At 38.2% G+C, this 25,182-nt stretch overlaps 1 protein-coding gene across 1 annotated transcript in view; it reads left to right on the forward strand.

Annotated features, from left to right (window-relative positions):
• Window positions 1-25,182, forward strand: part of si:ch73-383l1.1 (receptor tyrosine-protein kinase erbB-4) — a 316,113-nt gene that overhangs the window by 180,376 nt on the left and 110,555 nt on the right. Inside the window, exon 3 of the mRNA XM_036564034.1 lies at window positions 16,501-16,687. Within this exon, the coding sequence (XP_036419927.1) occupies window positions 16,501-16,687 (187 nt within the window). The remainder of the gene's footprint in view (window positions 1-16,500; window positions 16,688-25,182) is intronic.

The following is a 25,182-nucleotide window of genomic DNA, read 5'->3' on the forward strand; positions in this document are numbered from 1 at the left end:
CTTTGAATTTTCAATGTTTAGCTTATGTTGTAATCGTTTAATTATGCAGAATGTTGGAAAAACTGGCAAAATTCTCTTTTAAAAGGCTGCAGGAATTCTTCGAATGTTGCTGGAATGCTGTTTTACATGAGATAAACAAATTGCTTCTAAAGCAGCATTGCTAGATTCTGGATCTACATTACAATTTCAAGAAATATATATATGTGTTAGTGTGTGTTGTGCTGGTATGAGTGAATCAGACACAGCAGTACTGCTGGAGTTTTTAAACACTTTGTCCACACACTGTCCACTCTATCAGACACTCCTACCTTGTCAGTCCACTTTGCCAGTGTTACTGCAGTGCTGAGAATGATCCACCACCCAAATAGTACCTGCACTGTGAGGATCCATGGGGGTCCTGACCACTGAAGAACAGGGTAAAAGGGGGCTAACAAAGTATGCAGAGAAACAGATGGACTACAGTCTGTAACTGTAGAACTATAAAGTGCACCTATACAGTAAGTGGAGCTGATAAAATGGACAAGGAGGTGATCATAATGACATGCTTGATATCGCTGCTGTATAAATATATATATATATATATATATATATATATATATATATATATATATATATATATATATACATATATAGGTTAAAAATAAAGAGTTAAACCTTTCCCTACTCTTTAGCACACTCCACTTTTCTCCACTTTCCACAGTCTCCTATTTTGTAGCGCACACATCAAACCTCTAATCTTCCCATTTTCATAATATGTTGTGTCCTCGCAATTTTGCCCTCGTCCCCTCTATGCGTCTCTGTTTCACAGAGTCTAAGTGTAGGGCCTCTCGTCCTCGTCCAGAAGAGAGTGAGCAGGCCTGTAATTTAGACCGAGATGAGAGGAAGGCACTTGACTCCTCTACCTCGCCTCTTCAACCACGGCTGCCGAGCGTTTGCTGCTGCTATACCTGCCGAATTTTATGCTTTCGAGCTGCGAGAGAGGGCTCTAATCGCGGCGGTGGGTTAATAACACTTTCTCATTATCCCGCTGCTCTGTCATTGTAATGGATAAAAAGCAGAAGTGCCATGGGTGCTAGCATGCTAGCATTAGCGTGATTACAGCTCTTTATGAGGAAATGAGGGAATTGTTAACGTTTGATCCCCTTCACCTCCTCTCAGCGGTAACATGGCACCAAACACATCAGGGCCCACTTGAAATTCCATGAATTTTCATTTGTGCTCTGCGTGTTAGCCTCTGTGAATAGGCTTGACTTCATGTATCAGTGTCATTTGGAGTGAAAGAGGAGAAAAGAACAGTCTTAGTCTAAAAAGTGTAGACAAAAATGCCAAAATTGATATAAAAATGAACAGCGTATTGAAACACAATTGGCAATTTTGCAGTTGCAAGTGGGTTTCACCCACTTTTAAGGTATTCAAGAAAAGGGACCACTGATCTTTTTAGATTTTTCACTACAAATCAGACACTTCCTCATTTAGCATTTGTTCGAAATCAAGAATATTACTAGGGGGTTTGTCCCGTCTTTGCTGTTTCTACTCTTCTTTATTCTAAATGTTTGCTGTAAGGATTTGATGGCAGCCACAAAAGCAGTTGTGAGGTCACATACTGATGTTGGATGATCACAAACTCAACTCATCCCAAAGGTATTGGATGGTGCTCCATCTTCTACAGAGAGTCCCACTGCTTCAGAGCCAAATGTTGGGGAGGTTTACACCCCCCTAGCCAAGACTTGGATTTGGGCATGGTTATCTTAGGCTCATGCATGGCTGGTCCACAGTGTCCCATTCCATTGGCAGTGCTTGTCCACAGAGATTTACATGCAGTTGTTGCACTTTAAAGCAGCTGACCTCACTAAAAGAGGCATGTAGATACTCTTGGACACTCCAAATGTATAGACAATATGGTTTTTATTGCAGTTTTGTAAACATAGGCAGGGATTACTAAGTATTACTAAGTATTGTTTCAAACATTAAAGCCTTATAGTTAACTATATGGTAAGGAGGTGATTAATCAAGTCAATACAGAGTAAGCACTCATAGATACTGTCCAAAACATCTGACCATTGAAATATGCCAGGTCAGAAACCAGAAACAGCAAGTATAGCCTGAAGTTCCACCAAAACCCTAATATCTGTTTCATAATTTAGAGACAGAAAGGTAAATGTGGATAAATGCTACAGGGTGGCTGGAAAAACATTGAGACAAATTGAGAAAGTAAATGTTTCGAGTCTGGAGGTTGTTGCATAAGAAGACACGATGCTCCTGAGGCAAATTCTGGATATCGCTTATATAATGACTAACAAAATCTCTAACTTGAAGGTAATGAAAGAAATGCGCCTGGGGAAGGTTAAAGGCTGTTCGCAGCTGTGTTGAAGTGGCAAAAATGATTGTCAATATACAGGTTTTGAAAGCAGCTCTGTAGCCAAATTGAACAAAAGGCCTAGGATGCAACAGCCTATGTCCCAGGATGAAGTGGAAAATAGCCTGATTTTTCATAGTTAGCGAGAATACACTGGGTGAGGTTTACACCATCTCAAAAAGGTAAAAGACAATGTAGAACAAAATTAAAATATCTTTATATAATAGTTTTCATTCTTTTCAGGAAACTTGCAGTTTTCTAAGCACTCTGCAGAATTATTTTTCTACACCTCCCAATCCCAAATACATTACATGAAATCTGGACTCTGGGGTGGACAGTCCATTGTTCTGAGAACACCAGCAGCTTCTTTGCTTGATCAGTAAATGTTACTTTTGTCTATTTCATTTTTTCCATAAAGGCATTTCAGAAATGGCGTTTCAACTTAAAGACTGTTTACAAACTGATCCTTTCCAATGTATAAGATGGTCTACTCTGTAATTTGTCTCTGTAAATGGGGGTCTTTTCAGGTGGGATGTAGTGCTCCCTAAATATCAATCAGTGTGGACAGACTAGTCAGGGCCGAGTTTCCTAAAAGCATCTTAGTAGGGCTGATCGAATTGGGAAAAACTTCTAATTCCAATTTTTCTGACCAAATTGCAATTTTAACTATGATTATTTTCTATAAAGTAAAATCCAAACTTTTTTCCCTCAAACAAGGGAGGAATGTTGTTTGCCACACTGCCAGTTCAAAAACTATTAAAACGTCTTATGACAACATTAATTAATGTAGGATATTAATAAACTTGCAGCTTTTGCGATTTGAAAATTGTATTGTGATTTCAACACAAAAAAAGATTCATCGTGCAGCCCTACATCTTAGCACAACGTTGATTCTCAAATGGTAGAGCGAGCATCACAGTAAACATTCTCTCTACCAATTAAGAAAGTCTTAATACTGAGATGCTTTGGCAATACCGGGCTCAAACAACTAATAGTTAAAGTTGCAATCAGTTATCAAGGCATTGAAGTTGGGATCTGGAAGTAAATCAGATCTTTTTAGATTATATAGACAAAATAAAAGAAGTAAATGTTGGGTTCATGGACATTCACAGATAACATGCCCAGATATTCCACAGTTAAACATGAGACAGAAGTCAGAAGGATGATGGGGGTCGTAAATATGTAACTTAATTTTTCAGAATACATATCGTCAACATCAGAAGAAACCTTGCATCTTAGGAAATGAAATTTTACAGGAGAAAACAAACCATCTTTTGCTTTGAATGGAAGTTTATGGAACAAGACCTAAGCTCCAAGTCATTTTGGACCATTTCTATTGGTCCATTCACTGTGAACTTTTGACACAATAGAAAGAGCAACTGCCATTTGTGATAAAATGATAAATGTCAAAAATTGAAATACAAGCTTTTGTTCTGACAAATGTTTCATCTGACAATGGGAAGATAGGCAGTCACATATTTCTCTTAAACACGATCACATATTAGTCTCATAAGTAGACTATTGTTCCGATGTCTTGCAATGCAAGGGGTTTTGCTGAGAGCTGAGAGTAGACTAAGATTCGTGTCTTGGTTGTGACGCAGTTTGGCAGCCAAGCTCCACCATCAGCAGGTTTGGGTGTGAAAATCCAGTGAGTCTCCAAAGGCTTAGCAAAGTGTGCCTGACCCAGCAATTTTGGGACACAAAATCAAGAGGATATCCTTTGGCTTAAAGAGTCTTGAAGTGAGGTTGTGGTATATTAGGCTGTTTTTTGGAGATTCTTTCAGATTTTCAAAGAAATCTGCAAGGATATTGTTTCACAGCTCCAAAGTTTAGTCTTAGTAGGTGGTTACATTTTCTGATTCTCACAATCTGTGCAAACACATTCAGTCATCCTCAAACTGGGTCTCTGAAGGACATGGCGTATTTTGTTTTAGGTAAAGAATCTGGTGTGCACCAGATCTTATGTGGTGAGCACAGATACTTTCAGGTGTGCACCAGATACAATAATATCAGGTGCACACCAGATACTCTGTAGTAAGCACTTGACACCAGATACTATGTGATGCACACCAGACACCATCAGGTGCACACCAGATACTATGTGGTGCAAACATGATACTATGTAGTGTGCACTAGATACTTTGAGGTCAGCACAGATATTTTCAGGTATGCATCAGATATAATACTATCAGGTGCACACCAAATACTATGTCGTGAGCACCCGATACTGTCAGGTGTGCACCAGATACTATGTCTTGAGCACAGATACTTTCAGGTGTGCACCAGATACAGTAATATCAGGTGCACACCAAATACTATGTGGTGAGCACCCAGTACTTTCAGGTGTACACAAGATACTATGTGTACCTGGTGCCCATCTGATAATATCTGGTGCACACCTAATAGTATCTAGTATTTACCACATAGTATCTGGTGTGCCCTTAATAGTATTAGGTGCTCACCATATAGCCTCTAGTGCATGCCTGATCATTGGATACTATCAGGTGTGCACCAGATACTATGTGGTCAACGCTTGCTACTTTCAGGTGCACACAAGATACTTTGTGTACCTGAGGCTCACCCAATAGTATTTGATGTGCACCTGATAGTACTGAGTGCTCACCACATAGTATCTGGTGCTTCATATCCTTAAGCAAATCAAATCATTTTTATACATTTGATTGATCTGCAGTGGTGAACTAAGACTATGAAAGCTAGGCCTCCAGTTCAGGTCATAAATGTCAAAACAAGAAAAAACTTAATCATTATGCTAAGTTAGGTAAGCATCCTTTGGATTTCTACTAGTATGTCAGAAATGTTACACCAAGGTTACACTGGTGCACATGAGTTAAAGACATTTGAAGCTTGCAAGTGCCATTCCTAACAACTACCTGAAACAAGGCTTCACTAACACTCATATTAACCGTCAGTGACATATCTAGAACTTTCATAAGACCTAAAGTTGGCTTTTCTCACAAAACTGGTCCCACTCACTGGAAACCAAAACATGTTTAGTTTAATTCCACTGCCACTTTCTTATAATGCTGGTAGTTAATGTGTATGGCCTTCTGTTCAGCTCCTGAAGGCCTACCCAATGGGAACACTCGCTTGGCTAAAAAAAGTTGGAAAATTTTCCATTGGGCTTCTTTCCAACCAAAACTTAACAATGAAATGAGAGTAATACTACAGTACTTACTGAGCAACAAGACTGATGATTCTGTTAGATCAAAATGAACTAAAAATTAGAAAACATATTTTTAGTTCCCAGAAATGATTAAGATTTCTCTGAAGACCAAGAAAGAACCTGAGGGTACCCCTATACCAGTTCTCTTACCTTTACTATGTAGTCTCTCCATTGTGGAAAGGCAAGTTGGAAGCCAAGGCAATTTTGTTCTTCAAATGTTTTGTTTTGGTCTACATTTGACTCCAAGCTGAAGATGTAATGAGTGAAAACTTACATAGAATCTGTTAATTAAATGGTAAAATTAACGATGAGTAATAGAATTGAAGCACAGCCAAGTAAATGGAACCAGACAAACAACACGCAGTAATGCAGGCCTCACTTTAGGGTATAGAATGGTTTGTTAAAGTGTTGTTCTGAACATCATTGGACTTAGAAATTGGTCATTATTAGTCATGATTTCTACTTGTCAAATCTGAGCCCAAAGCTAGCATTAGCCTTGATCCAGTACAGTGGCAAGGTCTTCAAATTGGTCTCGTAATGGTCAGGTTACACAGTCTGACACTCCAAAACAGTCCGTGGGGGAAGTCTCGTGATTTGCATAGCAGACCAAACTTTGCCTCCAGTGCCAAGTGATATGAAAATGAGCGTTCACTTCCACTAATTTGCAAGCCTCTTCAAATTGTTTCCCTCACTGGCTTCTTAATATCTGCCCATGCCAGATGGTATTGGACAAATAAGTGTGCCTTTGAGCCTGTTGGCTTCAGAAGCAGAACAAACAAACTGCATTAAAAGGTGACATTTGTATTGTTTCCTCTTTGGTTGGGATGTAAAATAGGCTGTGCTTACTTTCGATCAACTCTGACAGTAATGACAATGAAGCTCAGCTTTGAGACATGTCATCTCGTCTACCTTCCCTCCTTAACCAGCTGCTCTACATTAAAGCATGTAGGGCTGATTTACAAAGCTGCTGTATATGACCGCTTTATGAAGCTGCTCCTGGACTATATCCTGTTGATCATTGGTCAGTTTCTGACCACAACTGGTCAGGAGAAGTTGTGTGGTCAGAAACTCTAGAAACTGACCAATGAAGATGGCTAACACAAATTGTGCATCAACAGATTAGCTATAGTGTGTAATTGTACACCTATGCCTATATGGTAGGGCTTTCTAATAAAGTGGCCTGTAAATTGAAGTATAAGGTAGGTGTTTCTAATAAAGTGGCCAGTGAGTGGAAGTACAAGGTGGGTGTTTCTAATCAAGTGGCCAGTCAGTGGAATACAAGATAAGTGTTTCTAATAAAGTGGCCACTTAGTGAAAGGACAAGGTATGTAGTTTTAGTAAAGTGGCTAGTAAGTTGAAGCATAGGGTAAGTGACTGTAATTAAGAGGCAAGTGAGTGGACATAGAAAGCAAGGGTTTCTGATAAAATGGCCACTGATTGCAAGTACAAGGTGGATGTTTCTAAGAAAATAGCCAGTTAGTGAATTTTCTCACTACTATTGTTTGTGGCAAATAAATAAATAAACAAATCAATAAATAAGGTGTATCAGTTCATGTTCTTTTCACATTAAAGTGACAAAACACTAATTCATTTAGGAATCACTTAAATTTTAAAAATCTAAAGGTAGTATTGTAATTTTTGTTACTAATTCAATTCATATTACATAATTATTAACATGTAATTACACAATTACATAATTATTACATAGTCATACAAGTGAACAGCTTAATTAAATTTATTTTGCATATGATTATGTTCTATATCATCAGGCTTCAGTCTGCATTTCTGTCCATTTCTATTTGTTTTGATGCCACAAATTTGAGAAATATATTGAATTGAGTAATCTTTCTGCAAAACAAGACTGTATGCTTAGCAACAACCTTTCATCAAATTTACATCATAATTAAATGTCCCTCTCTTCTAATTATGAACATCAGTGTGACATCAAATCTAAACTTTAGAATCTTCACTTTCCACAGAATATCTCAGCTTGTTTCAGTGAGAAATAATTAAACTAAGAGAACATATTCAAGCCCTATGGGTCCAAGCAGGGTTAATCATCAGTGTAGCTTGACAGGCAGAAATAGTGCTCTTAATAAAAGGATCCATTTCCAGAGGTCTTTGGTCACATCTGCCTGGCTCAGCAACACCTACGCAGGCATGTCCAGCAGGATCGCAGGTGCTGGAGCCTGGAGACTGAATCGGGCTGGCACTGTTGTTCTAAGGCTACAGAACAATGTCAGCCAGATAAAACTGTGAAAAGATAAATGGCTGCTGACTTTGTAAGAGTACTTGTGCCACAAATATCCTCGACTAGCCTGTTCAAAATTCATACGAAGCCAGCAGAATGAGGCGGAGGATAGAGTAAAAGCAGGCCTCTGAGGGGCAGCCTGGCTTGAGTGTCCTAATAATCGCTTGTGTTTGAGTGAAACGTGTCCGGAGGGACACTCCCCAACACAGTGCATTTTGGGTAAATGTGGAGTAATGCTTTGGTCTGATTGAGCATTTAAAGGCTTAGGCTTTAGGCTTGGAAATATAATAATATGAGATATGCACTGCCAAGACTGGACCTGTAATTGGCTTTTCATTTTATTTGGTCCGGTTTAGGACATGCACTAGTTTTCATACAGAAACTGGTAATAAGGTTTATCAGTTCATGTTCTTTTTGCATTAAAGTTACAAAACACTAAAACAATTAGAAATTGCTTAAATTTTAAATTGTAATTTTTGTTACTAATTCAATTTTATTACATATTATTAACATGTAATTACACAATTACACAATTTATTACATAGTCATACAAGTGAACAGCTTAATTAAATTATTTTGTGCACTAGGTTTCATACAGAACTGGCAATTTATTCAAAGCACTGCACGATTGTTTTGTATATAAATTGTTTTTCATTCACTGTCTTTGTCGGCGACATATAAAAGGATACATTGGAAACATCTTTGGCTCTTTTGGCTCTGGTAGATTGCTTGTGGACTAATATCTCCTATTCTTGTGTATGATATTGTTCACTGTTTGTGGTCTGCTATCTCCTATTCTAAAGTGTGGGAATATTTACTGAGGTTGCTTATGGACTAATATCTCTTATCGCAACCTATAGGAGCATTTATTTTAGTTTTTTATAAGCTAATCTCTTGTTTTCTGTCCTACAGTGATTGTATATAGATTAATATCTCTTGTTCTAGTGTGTAGGAGTGTTTGTTGGGGTTGTTTATGGACTAATATCTCCTAGAGTGTAGCAATATTTACTGATTTTGCTTAAGGACTAATATCTCCTAATTAAAGGTGTAGAGATTGTTTACATACTAACATGTCTTGTTATAGTGTATATGAATGTTTATTGGAGTAGTTCATAGAATAATATTTCCTATTCTTACATACAGAGATTGCTTATAGAGTAATATCTCTTATTCTACTATATGAGTGTTTATTGGGATTGTTTATGGATTAAAATATTCTATTCTAAAGTGTATAGATTGTTCATGGAATACTATCTCTTATTCTAGTGTATGGGAGTGTTTATTGGGATTGTTTGTGGACTAATATCTCTTATTCTAACATATCAAGATTATTTATGGAGTGATATATCTTATTCTAGCTTATAGGAGTGTTTCTTGGGATTGTTTATGGACTAATATGGTCTATTCTAAAGTGTAGAGATTGTATATTGACTAATATTTCTTGTTCTAGTATATAGAAATGTTGATTGGAGTTGTTTATGGACTAATATCTCCTGTTGCTGTGTACAGAGATTGTTTATGGGCTAGTATCACCCTTTCTAGTCTACGGGAGTATTTATAAAGGTTGTTTATGCACTAATATTTCATGTTGTTGTGTATAGAGATTGTTTATAGAGTAATATCTCCTATTTTATATCAGTGTTCCTTGGGATTGTTTATGGACTAATATCCTCTATTCTAAAGTGTAGAGATTGTTTATGGACTAATATTGTTTTGTTCCAGTGTATAGGAGTGTTCATTGAGGTTGTTTATGGACTAATATCTTCTGTTGCTGTGTACAGAGATTTTTATAGGGCTAATATCACCCTTTGTAGTGTACAGGAGTATTTATTAAGGTTGTTTACGCACCAATATCTCCTGTTGTTGTGTATAGACTCATATATGGACTCATATCTACCATTCTAATGTGTAGAAGTGTTTATTGGGGTTGCTGATAGACTCTTTTCTCATATTATAGTGCATAGTAGTGTTTACCAAGGCTGTTTATGGACTAATATCACCTATTTTCAGTGTATAGGAGTGATTACTGAGGTTGTTGATGTGCTAATATCTCTCTATCCAGTGCTTAGGAGTGTTTATTGGGGTTGTTTATGGGCTAATACCTCCTATTCTAGTGAATACAGCAGTTTATTGAGTGATGAATCTCTTGATGGGGTTATGATGCTTGATGTTAATTTTAAAATGATGGCACAATTATACAAATCAAAGCACTTTTGAGGAAAGGAAGCATCCTCACTTTTGTTGTTTTCCTCTTTCAGCTTGGCAGATGTACTGATCCCACAGTTTAAAGAAAGGCAGGAAATTACATGGTGTTGGTGTAAACTGCATTATGGGTAAAGGGTGTAAAAAGCAGCGTGAGCATAATTGAATCAAGTGAACTGTACCCAAATTCCTGCCTCTGGCACCCATCCTGCCTCACTACACAGACTGCATTTATTTGTTTTTGTTGTTGTTGCCGTTGCTAGGTAACAGGAAAACATCATTGGCTGGGTTTTTTGGCTGAGGTAGTGGATGCCAGTGGCTAGGCATGAGGATGATGATATTGAGGGTGCTGCCAACATGTCACTACTACCAGAATAGGGTCAGAAACACAGGCCCTGAAGGACAGGGTCATCATGCGCCAGAGCTTTAAAAAGTGGCTTAAAATAATCAGAATGGAGCCAAGAGCTTTTAAGCATTAAAAGAACAAAAGGGCCCATATCATGGCAAAGCAAGCAGTCTCTTTTGATGTAGTATGTGAACATTGGTAAAGTATTAAAGTTTATACAGCACACAGATGGAAGCTAAGCTGCTAAAATAGCCCATATATATATATATATATATATATATATATATATACACACCTATTAGGCCTACAGCAGTTTAGCCCCACCCATTTATGCTGAAGTTACAAAGAGTGTTTCAGTCCAGACTACCTTTTGAAAGAGGGCAGCCAGTCAGAACAGAGATAATTTACATATATCATTAACATAATAGCCGTTTGTACTTGAAGGGATAAAGAGAAGTTGGAAAATGGTCAGTAAATAAGTGGACAACAGGATCAGGCAACTTTAAGAGTGACATAAATTTCCTTAATTCACAGGGCCCTGCTGGTGACATCCCAGGTAAATAAAAAGAATGTGTGGCCACAACAAAGTAAGGCATGGGAACAAGATAATTAAGTCATGGCCATGATTTAGTAAGGCATGGGAACGATATCCGAATGCGTGGACACGACTTAGTAAGGCATGGCAATGAGATAACTAAGCCTTAACCACGGCTTAATAAGGCATGATCTTAAGTTGTAGCCACAACTTAATTATCTCATTCCCACATCTTACTAAGTCATTGTCCCACACTAAGATCTCGTTCCTATGTAGTAATACAGTGTAATACAATATGGGATGTCACCAGCAGGGCTCCGTATTAATTGTATTATTCCATTTTAAATCATTGGACGGTAGGTATTCAAACAATGATACCAAGAGTTTTATCTGTTTGATGTCTTTGTGTTTTATTCTTTATTAAAATCCATATAATTCGTTCTGAAAACTTAAAATAAGAACAAATATGACATATCAAATCACCAACCCATCAGCAGTAAGGCATTTGTTATCTAAAAGAAAAGAAGCCTTCAAAACTCGAGGAAAAATGTTCATCTCCTGTGCTAAAGTTACATTTCACTACTCTTGGACAAAGGGAGCCGTGCTTTTGAGCGAAACCAGTGATGGAGATGAGAGTTATTTTCGGCACACTGATGTGATGCAACAGCGCTTTTGCACTTAATGATATGACTGACTGAAAGGTATAATCTTCCTAATTGCAGCCTCCAGCTGTCTTGTACCTTTGTTCATTGTATGTGATGTCAGCAGGGGACATTGGGAATTGTAGTTCGTGTCTGCTAGGGGAGGAACACGAGGCACGGTTTGGTTCGCTAGCTATTATCTGACACTCGCATGACTTCCACACAGATACAGTTAGTGACAGCGTGGACTAGCATCCACCTCCATGCCAATTTACAACAGTACAGCTGGTGCTGTAACTGTAAAACAAATTGATGCCACATCATAGAAAAAAGACATCCCAGCATCTGTTTACACAAGAACTGTGGTGAAAATAAGGCAACTCATTACAAGTGTTCATAAATGATGAGCTGGAACTTAAAAACTAATTTGCATTATTTGTAACTAGCATTTACAGATGGTAAACTACCTTATATATTTATGTGTTTGTTAATGGTCTCTAATTTTCTTACAAATGACTTTATGCAAGTCTGCGTAAATTCTGGAGCTGTGAGTCCCAGTCGAATCTCAAGTCTCTGAGTTGAGTTGATGGTAGTTTGAGTCAAGTTTTAAGTCTCTAAGGTACGAGTCTAAGACACGTCTCAAATTCCCAAGATGCAAGACCAAGTCAAATCTTTGAGTTTGTAGTGTGAGTCAAATCACAGGTCTGTGAGATCCGAGACTGAAACAAGTGTCCAGTCTCTGAGGAGAAGGAGAAGTCAAATCTTGATTCTCTGAGGTATGAGACAAAATCAAGTGTTGAGTCTCTGAAATATGAGTCTGAGGAAGTCTCAAGTCTCTGAAACGCAAGTCTGAGACAAGTCTGGAATTTCTGAGATCTGGGTCTGAGTTTATTGTCAAGTCTCTGAGGTGTACATCCAAGTCAGGTCTTGAGTCAGGTCTTGAGTCTCTGAGGTGTAAGTCGGAGTCAAGTCTTGAATCTCAGAGGTGTGACTTTGAGTCAGGTCTTGAGTCTCTGATGCGCGAGTCTGAGTCGAGTCATGGATCTCTGAGGTTTGAGTCTGAGTCAGGTCTTGAGTCTCTCAGGTGAATCCTAGTCAAGTCTTGAATCTCTGAGGTGTGAGTCTGAATCAGATCTTGAGTCCCTGAGATGTAAGTCTAAGTCAAGTCTTGTGTCTTGCGTTTTCAATCTCAGGTGTGAGTCCGAGTTGAACCATTGAGGTGTAAGTTTGAGTCAAGTCCCAAGTCTCTCAGGTGTGAGTCAAGTCTTGACTCTCTGAGGTGCGAGTCTGAGTCAAGTCTCAAGTCTCTAAGGTGTGAGTTTGAGTCAAGACTAAAGTCTTTGAGGTGCAGATCTAATTTGACTCTTTAGACACTTAAATGCAAGTCTGAGTCAAGTCTCAGGTCTCTGAGGTGTGTCTGCATCCAATCTTGAGTCTATTAGGTGTGAGTCTGAGTGTCCAAGCCTTACGTAATATATCCCAACATCTCTCCTTTATGTGATAAGTGTAAACAAGAGACGGAAATGCTTAGCCATCAGTTCTGGTCCTGCCTTAAACTAAATTCCTTTTAGACTCTAATATTTGACTAAATATCAATGGACCAGATCCATTACTTACTACTTGTAGTCATAAATTTATCCATTAATAAAATATGAAGGCCAAGACATTTCCCTCTGTATGTTGTTGGCCAAATGCCTTATCTTACAGGAGTGGAAGTCAGAGGTTAGCCCCTATTCCAGCAGTGGCTTTGGGATCTGAGGAATGTGCTGCATCTGGAGAGACTTTGAAGAAAAAAAGTGGAAGGAGAAACAATGCTTTAGTTGTACATTGTACAACTTGCATCTGTCCTTCAAAAAAAAGGTTAAGTTAAAAAAAAAGTCTCAAGTCTCTCAGGTGTAAGTCTGAGACAAGTCTCTAGTCTCTGAGATGTGAGCCTGAGTCAAGTCTTGAGTCTTTGAGGTTTCAGTCTGAGTCAAGTCACAAGTCTCTGAGGTTCAAGTCAGAGTTAAGTCTCAAGCCTCTGAGGTTTGAGTTTAAGTCTTAAGTCACTCAGGTGTGAGTCCGACTCGAGTCGGAAGTTTCTGAGATGCATGTCCAACTCAGACAACTCGGAGGCAAATGTCCAACTTCTGAGGTGCGAGTCCAAGTCAAGTCTTAACTCTTTAGTCAGAAACTCTCTAACTGGTTTTATAATGCTGAACCTATGATATTATTTATACAAAATGAAAGTTCACAAACCCATAATCTACAGCTTGAGTCAATTATAGTAAGACTAAGTCTGAGCTGAGTTAGTCAGTCAACATGCAACTCATGCAACTGCAATCCAAATCTGAATTATTGACTTAAGTCCCAATTTCTGCTTTCTGCTGTCTCATTTCTTTCTGTTTTACTTTGTGGGTGTTCATCTACATATTACTCTAATGTTAAACTAACACACCAGTAACGACTCAAAATCAGTCTAGATGCTTTACTTTAGCTTGGAATAACTTCTGGAGGGCTACAGATCCCCTCCAAAATGCCTGGGTACACTGGTCCTATAGATAGCATATTAATGCCTTTTTCACACAACAACTTCCTTACAGCAACATCCACCTCTTCAGTGTCCTCAGTGTCCTGTACTTTATGGAAAGTAATGATTAGCTCAAGTGTTCCCTTTGTGGATTCCACCGTTGACTTGACTGGCAGGTGACAGCTGTCGGTGTGCTGTGTCATCGAAATAAAGTACATTTTCCTCCATGTTTAGAGCAGCGGTCAGCATGTGAGCTCTATCAGTGAGCAGTGTGACAGGTCTACAAGCACCGCCATGTCTATGGCATAAACCTGTTCTCTGTCAATGCTAATGATGCCAGGATTAAAAACTGGGATTGGCTGTCATAGTGATTGATAAGGGTATCACAGGGGAAGGGCTGGCATTTAAGAGACTATTATGTCTTAAAATGCTTTTAAAGCTCTTTTGATTAGTGCCACTGCGGTCATCTTGGGAAGAAAGTTTGAGCCAAGCTGTGAGCGTAGTAGAAAACTGTCTTCTAAAGATTTTTTTCAAAAAGTCACTTAGATTGGCAGTGCCATGTGGCTGAAAATGCAGTCATACTTATGTCGATTTTTGTTGATAACAGTGTGTAATACAGTGTAAGAAACCACATGAGCAAGTCTATTAGAGATTAAGAACCAAGGTTTTTAGGCAAGTGTGCTTCCATTTTGTATCCATTACTTGTTAGCTATATTATACATATTTGCTATTGTTTTTAGCTTTTTTATAATTAAAAAAATATATATTTCAAGCAGGAAAAGTGCAGAGCTAATCAGTGTGAATTGTAGAAATCTACTTGAGGCTAAAAATCTAGTAGTTTTCTTACTTTCTAGCATATTGGATAATTTCTTAGCTTGTTCTAGAACAACACTTCAACTCAAAGCTTCCTTGGCATAAAAAATTGCAGAAAGTCTTAAACAATGTGTTCACCTGAATTCCTGTTAGAATTTGTATTTAGCGTCATGATGGACAGTTCCTTATCTGGTATAATATAGTGGGTAACACCTCTGCCTTCTATGCCGTAGAGTGGGGTTCAATCTCCGGCCTGAGCGAGCACCCTACGCTATACCAATATGAGACCTTGGACAAGACACTACCTTCACCTACCTATGTAAAATGATCAAAATTGTATGTCGCTTTGGATTAGAGCGTCTGCCAAATGCCACACATGTAAATCTACACTCTTTGAAAATGAAATTCCCAAAATGGTTCTAGCAAAAACACACTAGAACCTGTACAAATGTTCTTCACAGATGCACAGCTTATTTACAAAAATATTTAACCTTTCGATGAAAGATTCTTTAGGGTACCAAACAGTGGCAAACTCTGACTATCTTTCAGGTCAGTCCAAAAATATCAAAACTCACCTCTATGGTTCCGCTAGCACCCTCATGGGATTACTAATAGTATGTTAGCACTAATCTGGTGCACTTTAAAAATTTTTGGCCATTCTAGTTTAAACTCAGACCACTGAACCTTGTAAAAGGCATTCCACATGTTTGATCTGAAGCTTATAACAGACATTAACATATATTTTACCCTGTATTTTACAATGATGAGCTCTGAAATTCAGCTGTCACCATTTCTAAAACCAATTGCAACCTAAAATTGCAGCCTGAGTCAAGTCTCGAGTCTCTGAGGTTCAAGTCAGAGTTAAGTCTCAAGTCTCTGAGGTTTGAGTTTAAGTCTTAAGTCACTCAGGTGTGAGTCTGACTTGAGTTGGAAGTTTCTGAGATGCATGTCCAACTCAGACAACTCTGAGGTAAATGTCCAACCTCTGAGGTGCGAGTCCAAGTCAAATCTTAAATCTTTAGTCAGAAACACCTAAAATTGTTTTTATATTGCTAAACCTATGATAAACTCAGACCGCTGAACCTTGTAAAAGGCATTCCACATGTTTTATCTGAAGCTTATAACAGACATTAACATATATTTTACCCTGTATTTCGCAATAATGAGCTCTGGAATTCAGCAGTCACCATTTCTAAAACCAATTGCGACCTGGTAGGATTACCCTTTGAAGTCAGTGATATAGGTAGAACTTCCAGAAGGTCTAGAGTGACATTTTTGTCACAAAATTGCCCTCACATATTACTTGGTTCATCAGTTACTGCTTATGTTAATCTAACACTTAAGGTCTTCTGTCCAGATCCTGAAGGCCTGAACAGTGGGAGATTGGACCAAAACATACTACTGCAATATTTGCAGAGTTTAAATATAGCATGTATAAAATTCTATTACATACAAATGAATTAGAAATTGCATGGTCTTGAAGGCCCTGAGAGTTCCCCACTTGAACCAAAAGTGTTTCTTCTATGACTTGGCTTCAAAGAACCCTTTTACAATCTATATATAATCCACATTTATTAATCTCTTGGGGAAAAAAAGCTATATTCATAAAACTGAACCAAAGGTTTTATTCTAAATGACTGTTCTGACTTGTCCCCCCTTACAGTCGATCCGGGAGGTGACGGGTTATGTTCTGGTGGCTCTGAACCAGTTTGACTATCTGCCTCTGGAGAACCTGCGTATCATCCGCGGCACCAAACTGTACGAAGGCCGCTATGCTCTGGCCATCTTCCTCAACTACAGGCGAGACGGCTACTTCGGCCTCCGGCAGCTGGGCCTCAAGAACCTCACCGGTATTTTATTCTACCTCTACCTCTCTTTCTTTCTCCTCTCTCCCTTCCCTCTTTTCCTTTCTGACTCACTCACTTGCTCTCTCCAGCGCAAACTCTCAGCCATTTCTTTTAAATTGTTATTGTTACAGGCCTCAATCAGCACAGCAAGCCAATTATGACTTCATCCGACTTGTTGCATTGCGACTTTGGATGGAGAAATAATTACAGCCCTATGAAGTGCATTTCAAATGTTTCTAGCTCCAACATTGCATGGCGTTTCTGTTCCAATTAAATGCAGTTTTTCTGACCTGCCCTTGCACTTTTTTTAACCATAAAAGCAAATTAATAGCTTTTCTAATTAAGCCACAGAATGCAAATCACTGCTCAAAGGGAACGAGAAATGCAACATTACACTCATTTAGTGACACAAAAAGTTTAGTTAGGGATAAAGTTCAGTAATTACTGTTATTATTGTTAAATGAAATGAAATTAAATGAAATTATTTACACAATGGTCTCTAATGTCTGTGTTCAACATCCATTCGGACCCAGCAAACAGACCTATGTACATGTAATTAATTCAAAGTATGTTAATTCTGTTAGTAAGATTTTCCAGTGCAGAACATTCCCAAAAAGCCTAGAACTGGGTGCTTTGTTTGCATTGTCTGTCCTTTTCATGTATCTATTGGAAGAGGTTCGATTCCTGAGGCTACCACTGGGCCATTCTTGAGAAAGGTCTTAAGAAAAAGCTTCCGTCAGATTCTTAAACTGCAAAATTGTTCACACCTTCATGCTCTTGAGAATGTGTAGATTCTGTTCTTACCTAAGAATGAAATGTCAGAATCTTCGTGAAAACATGGGTTTTAAGAAAACATTTCTTCTTACAACCAGTTGGTGAATGAGGCGCAGTGTTTTTAATGAATGTCCACACAACACCACCGACATTTGCTGTTGACGCACCTTGCCAGTCAGCAACTTCCAGCACTGCTCAGTGCCTCTGAGCTTATCAACTCTCTGTTATTGCATTACCAGACCATAAAAAGCCGTAGTAGATGACATGTGGCTTGAAATTTACAACAAGAAAGGCAGTCAATTTAAGGTCTTTCAGATAAACAGACACATGCTAATCGTCTGTTACCTTAGCCTTAGCATTGCTAGCTTAGTCACAATATTATTCATGTAGTTTTCTACCTGTTTAGCCGGAAAACAGTGAGTTTGTGAAGAGATAGTTAATCGATACCAAACTTGACCAAATCAGTAAATGATATTGAACTTTTTTGTTATTCCATTTCATTCCATATAACCATTCAAATAGCTGAAAATTTCTTGTCTTATAGTGTCACTAAAATTTTTAAACCGTACATTTTTAGCCACATTCTGCTTAGAAGTTTGTTTTTGCCTAAAAGTAAAATCTTATTAAAAAGAATTTTATTCTGTTTCTTCTTTTAACATATGTGTGCAAACAATATAGCTCCAATTGACTGATGTATAGACCCAATTCGTTCTTATTTGGTAGGCAACATTTGAATTCAATGACTCGTTGATGGGAAATCTCATTTTTAGAGGAGTAGTTATGACATTCGCCCACTCTTTTATCTTTCTTTCTATCAGTCTTTCTTTTTTTACACCCTAATTTTACTCATTCTATAGCCTAATGCTGTTTTTCTTGCCTTAAAAGTAAAAGCAAATGTCATTTTTACTGTTGTCCACATTTTGAAATGATAATGAACACAACAGAACTATGAAATGATGCTTTGAACAATTTACAGAGTGAAGAATTTGTAGTCATTACCAGCATAATGGTGTGGGTGGAGTTTTTATAGGCTCCTCCCTGAATTATATGAAAAATCTCAGGGGAAATTTAATGTAACTGGAATTACATTTTTACTGTGCTGCTCTGATGTTGGGAAGTAAAATAATACTTCATAAGAACAGCCTTGTTAATGCATTCTCTCGGTCTTATCTTGACACCTTTATCATAATACATGTTATATAGTCATGTATTTCAACATGCAACTTCTTAATGACCACTAATACGTATGAATTTTGACTCTTTTCTAAGCACAGGGAAACTTATAGAAATGATGAAAACCTATGCTTTCTTGCCATTAAAAAGAAATGAATTTGTAGTAGAAGTCACATTCAGAAAGTCCTATGAGAGCTATGCAATATGTCTGTGTAGTATTCCTGGAAACGTGACTGAAGTAATACCTGCTGCACTTCCTTGAGTTCAGAAGAAGATAAAAATAGGATTTTTTTTCAGAGAAGATATTATCAAGTCTTTAAAAATAGAACTGGTTTCTATGGCTACACAGGAATGGCATAAGACTTCTGGGGCATTTAATGTGACTCTTCATCTTCTGTATTAAAGTGTATTAAAGTGACATACTGTGGACAGAGCTGGGTTGTGATTAGCTTCATTTATTCAGTCAAATGGGCTGATGTGCAATTATGATGTATTTGCATGTTCAAATGATACACTACTCAAGTACATGTATTCTACTTTTTTTTTATTGTAGTCATTCAAATTTTGTTCCCAAACGACTTTTTGAGCTCTAATTTCATTCTTCTGTTGGTTCAGCTCCGGAACTGCTGTTCATATCTCTCACTTTTGAGATTCTCTTTATGTAGTAGAAGGAATAGAAGGTATCACATGCTTCAGCGTTTTATTTTATACCAAAAGGATCCAAAAGTGAGTAACAACTTCTGTTGTTACGCTGATAGATGCTGGATCTAAGAAGTTCTGCTGCAGTTTTATTCATGAGAGGTTTTTGGACTTGATACATCTTTACTCAAGTTGGTTGTTTTATCATTTTTTTTTAAATATTTTTATATATTTATATCTGGCAAGAGGACTTTTAAGAGCAAACACTAGTCTTTTGTGAGTATTGCTATGCAGGCAGAGCTTTTTAAAAATGTCCTAAATCTAGACAATAGATGGGTATTCTCTTTACAAGATCGATATACCAGACTAACGCAGTTGTGGCTCAATACAATCAAACCCTCACAGCAATGTTCCTAGTGCAGGGGTCAGCAACCCAAATGTTAAGAAGAGCCATTTTATCATCACAAATCTTACCACCTTGGGACGCCATGACCTTTCGTGTCCATTTTATTGAAGTAACGTTTCACCATCTTGGCTGTAAATATGTCTCAGGATGTGCTAATGTACTAATCTATGCTAACAATATAGCTAATATAAATGAAAACACAGACTTACTTTGCTCTAGGCTTTAGCTCAGCTATAGCCGCTTTTCTCGCATCTCCGGCAGGAAACTTTTCCGCAAAAGTAGAATAGTTTTTGTGTCTCAGTGTTTGATTTTTTACAAGACTGAAGTCGTTTCTCATTCACCAGCTTCTTGTTTGAATGTAACTATGGATACGTTTACACAGCAGGTAAAAGTGGCCCAAATCCGATTTGGTGATTTTCTCACCACATCCGATTTTTTTGTTTGGCTGTTCACATTGTCTGTTAATTGTGGCATATATGCAACATCAGTGTGAACAGATCAGCTCCTAAACCGACCCGCATGCGCAAAAGAACAATGCTTCACGTGGCTCATCCAGAGGTGAACAATCATGACAGCCAGTGAACGCCAGTCACTCCTGGAGTTTTCAGTTTCATCTTCGCCAGCATCACAGGAGCGATTATGAAGTTCCAATGGTTGACAGCTCATCACCCAGAAAGTGTTCAAATTCACCGTAAAAAGGGCACGTTATTTGGCCACGGCCACTTCTTTGGTTTGTGTCCTCGGATTCTTTAAACTTTTTTTTTTTTTTTTGACGCTGTAGCCTCGTTTTCCTACGGTGGTTGAGATAAGTCTCTTCTAATTTTTTTGGTACAGAAACATCAGCCTAAATGTTTATGAGTCTCAGCAGTGCAAAATTATGACGAATGTTGAGTCCGACTGATGTAAAAGTCGCATGAATTCCAATCTGGCTGTTCAGACTGAGTCACACTGCCCCAGATCAGATCTGTATCGGATTTCAGTACCACATATGAAAGCGTCTCAAATCAGAATTGAAAAAGTCAGATTCAGTGTGGTTTTTGCTGCTCACACTGACACACAGATCACATATCTGTGTCACATACAGAGAAAAAGATCAGATCTGGGCCACTTTTGCCTGCTGTGTGAACAAAGCCTATGTTGCTAATGATTGCACTATTTAAGGTGGGACATGAAAATTCAAAAAACCTTTTAGTGTTTGCAGATTACATGTGTCAGGAAACTGGCTGGAGTGCTTATAAATGAAAATAAGTCCATTTATCTCCAGATTATCGATGTTCGTCTTAAATCTCTGTCTTTGCCTTTTCGTTAGCTTCTACCTAGGTGAGATTGTTGTCTGCATTGCTAGCTATGTGACCAGCGGTCTGCGCATCAATCTTCAGGGTGAATAAGCAGTTCAGTACACACAACTCAAGACCATGTATTGTTAAAACTGTGCTAGAACAATCAGCAGAGCTTTATTTTACTGCAAAGGAGCATTATGTCATTTTCACCTAAAATCTAATTCTGCTGTGGAGCCGCAACAGGGCAGTAAAAGAGCTGACCCCTGATCTAGTGGAAAGCCTACCTGAAAGAGTAGACACTGTTGCAGCAGTAAAAGGGGACAAATCAAACTTGTTGATTTACATAACACATATATTTGGCTTTATTTATTGTTGGGGAAAAGGACATTGGTTTTTTCTATCTTGGCCCTGCGCTTTATTCCCGGGGGAAAGTAATACTGCCAATTCATGAGAAAACCAGGTGTTGAATCTTTGTTTAATCTGGAGTTTTCTAAATGGAGCATGCTTATTGGTAAAGACTTGAAAGTAAATGCCAAGTAGCTAAGGGCCAGTTTAGAATCAAGGGTTTGCAAAAGTATGAAATAAATCACTTTGGTAAAGGTCATGCAAAAAACTTTGTTTATTAAAGATCCTGTAATTTCTCTCCTTAATAAATCAGGGCTGACCTCTCTTCAGTCTTAAATCTCAGACATGGGCTGTAGAGTAGTGATTGACCAACCCACAGAAAGCACTCTGACCACATTTCTCTCGTCTGCTACAAAGAATAAGGTTGATGAGTGGAGTTGATTTGTCTGAGTGTGGACAGAATGTTTTATTACAAGACAACAAATCTCACATTATATATCTGTATATCTTACATTATCCAGAAACCACCGTACAGAAACCACATAAGCAAACCTATTTGATATTAATTAATAACTTGACATCGTTTGGTGTGACGAATTGGAGACTGCAAGCTGGCAAGGGAAACTTAAGGCACTTTGGATAGCGAGGTGAATGACAATGTGGTACAGAGCAAAGTCTTAGTGATGAAGGAATTGGTGATAGGCCAGAATGAGAAGGTTGGAGGAAACCAGCATTGCCATCGATACTCAACGGAGGATAAGAGGAGGAATGAGTAAGAAGGCTGGCATGGAGCTTACAACGCCTGAAAACCATTCTGTGCCTACTGATGAGAAGAATTATCAACCCCAGCAGTAATCCACATACACATATTCATAGATCTCTGATGTCATTTTACACTCTGTAGTCACTTTGCGCCCATGCTCACATTGAGAACTCCAGGTATAAGCTGGCTTTCTGTATGACGAAAAAAGCCAATCCGTTTTGTTCTAAATATGTTTTTTTCCCAAAGAGTCACTGGAGCCTCTGGATTAGGAGTTCATTTAGCCATCAAAATGGAAATATCACTTCATGCACAAAGAATCGACATCATAAAACTGACAACCTCACCAAATAACCCCCCCAAAAAAAAACAGCAAGCCAAGCTCCACTCTCCTCTGGGACAGCTGCACGGCCAGAGCTTCCAGAGGACGATATGTGGAAGGACATGGGCCAACATAAGTTAGTGAAAATAAAATGTAGAAAGACAGTTAGGATGTGAGCCCTGTAAAAGATGTTACACAGTTTTCCACTTCTGACACTGTGTGATGCATGGTTATCAATAAAATGGACAAAAGAATAGACACAACTCAAAGATGGTTATTACTACTCTTTTAGGGCGTTTTCACACTTGGGCCAGAAGTAGACTCAGACCATTGCGTCATTTTTGGTAACACTTTCTATGAATGTCACCTTTATAAGCATCTATAAACACATTCATAACATGTTATAATGCATTCATAAGACATTATAAACATAGCTATAAATATTTATAAAAATGCATTATACATTATAGCCATGTTTATAATGCATTATGAATTGTTAACATAATACATTATAAGTACTGTTCATAACAAATTATAAGAGCTCATAAGTTATATCTGTCCACTCTAAGTAAAGTGAAGCGTACTGTACTAAAGCCACCTCCAGTGTTAAGAGTGAGGCTTCAAGCTGAAGTATTTACTGAAGGATTTACTGAAACACTAAAACATTCACAGTAAAGCACATTACAGGCTTCAAATGTCAGAGTTTAAACTAGAGCTGCCATCAGTGTTTTACCCAATGTGGGAAAGGTAATGTACACCACCGTTAGCTTGGTATTTGTCTTTACTTTACGCTCTCCAAGCTGGGACTGACTTCTTTGGCACTGACATTATAACATGTTATTAACACTATTTATAATGCATTATATTAACAATTCATAATGTATAATGAACATGGCTATAAAGTGTAATTCAGTGTAAATCTTTTTTATAAATATTTATAACCATGTTTATAATGCCTTATGAATACATTATAACATGTTTTAAATGTGTTTATAGATGCTTACAAAGGTGACATTCATAGAAAGTGTTACCTCATTTTGCATATGTGAATACGCCAAACCAACTCAGACCCCTCTAAACAGCCCCAAAAACGAACCGAGCTAAGACCACCACGTCCCCGGACCGCTTTAGCTTTGCTTTATGGTGTAGACCCTGAGGCTCACTATACACACAGCCACAGTCCTCAGCACTTTAGCAAAAACAGACCACCAGGGATCATTTATAAGGTTCTACTCAGGATAAAGTCTGTCTGGACAGCAGCGCTCGCATATTAAAGCGATAAGATGCGAGAGTCTGCATGATTTAACCGTGTTAAAGGCTCATGCTGGGCATGCAATGCAATTTTAAGTCTCATTCACACTGAATGAATGAAAATTCTCCACTGACACAGTTTTTCACCGGGTGGAGATCAGTAATGAGCACAGCCAAAAACGGAACCACTGCGGGTTTTTCCCATTTTTCGTGATGCACATTGGCCAATCATTTCAGTGCAGCCAAAAGGAGAGCAGTAGGCGTGTCCGATGGTTCCTCTGGCCACCTGAAAGGTCAGATTTATCAGAGAACACTGCCCACTTTGTGAGCACTCCGCACACCATGAGTGCTGTGAAAGAGGTCTGAGTTCTAATGGAGTTGTGATATGAACATGAAGTGGTCTGAGATCTCAAAGGACCAGAAAGAAAACTGAGTCCTCTTTATAGTTCACTGTAAGTTCACATTTTATTAATGTACATTTTTGTTCCTGTTGGTTCTAGATAACATTAGGTGATGGCTGGAGTTTACTGCATTAGAGCTAATCAGAGTATTACAAGTCAGTAATACTTCAGAGCTATTCTTAGTTATAGAAGTGTGTAATAAATCTTTGGGCCTGCTGGTGGGCCCTGGCCATTTAAGTGCTATCTGACTCGTTAGCTTAATAAGCCTCACAGCTCCATTTCCAAATTTAATAAGCAGACACCAAATTATGTTGGGAGTAAGGGGAAAACCACATAGAATGTGTTGGCTGAGTGACAGTGGAGCATGTATACTGTTTAGTACATGAGTCAAATTTGGGCCTTTAACTCCTTAAAGTGGCTCAGTTATTTTTCAGTTACAGGATTGAAGCTGTAAGTTTAGTGATCCACCTTTTGACCACTGTGCAACTGAAGAAGAGATAAAATAAGGGTCAAACTGCTGCATCCTTCTGACAGAGGGAACGCCTCTTTATAAGGACAATGGATTGTTGTGAATTCATCCTATATTAGCTATAAGCTACGTTCTGTTCACTGTCCTCTGTAACGGCTGCCTTCTTTGGGCTTGTATGGACTGGCCCTGCCAGGGGTCCTCACTGCCCGCTGTACCCAGAGAAAGAGAGCCCCAGGCTGGACAGGGAGGCGAAGCCCTGCTCCCTATTCAGCCTGAGGTATGATTTTGTTGGCCAGACACCCACAGGGGACACAGGACAGAGGCAAAACTGGACCAGTTTTTATTAATTTATTAATTATATGCACAAGATCTTTTGATAAATGGTAAAAAATAATAAAAATAGTTAAAGATTGTCACCTACATTTACTGAAATGTAGGTGACTGAAATTGATTCATTTAGGTTTAAATTGTGTGGCCTATTTGTTTGTTTGTTTGCTTTTTTACTATCTACAAGCTCTTTTGATAATAGTAAAAAGTGAACATGGGAACATTTTAGAATTCCATTTTAATTGATGTGTTTGTGGGACTAAATTTAACACTTTTTTAATTATTTGGAAAAACAAAATTTCAGAATGTCACCCTACTTCATTTATGTTGGGGTTTATTTATTTTATCTAT

The sequence above is a fragment of the Colossoma macropomum genome, unplaced genomic scaffold (assembly GCF_904425465.1).
Source record: "Colossoma macropomum unplaced genomic scaffold, Colossoma_macropomum, whole genome shotgun sequence".
In the NCBI taxonomy this organism is placed as follows: domain Eukaryota; kingdom Metazoa; phylum Chordata; class Actinopteri; order Characiformes; family Serrasalmidae; genus Colossoma; species Colossoma macropomum.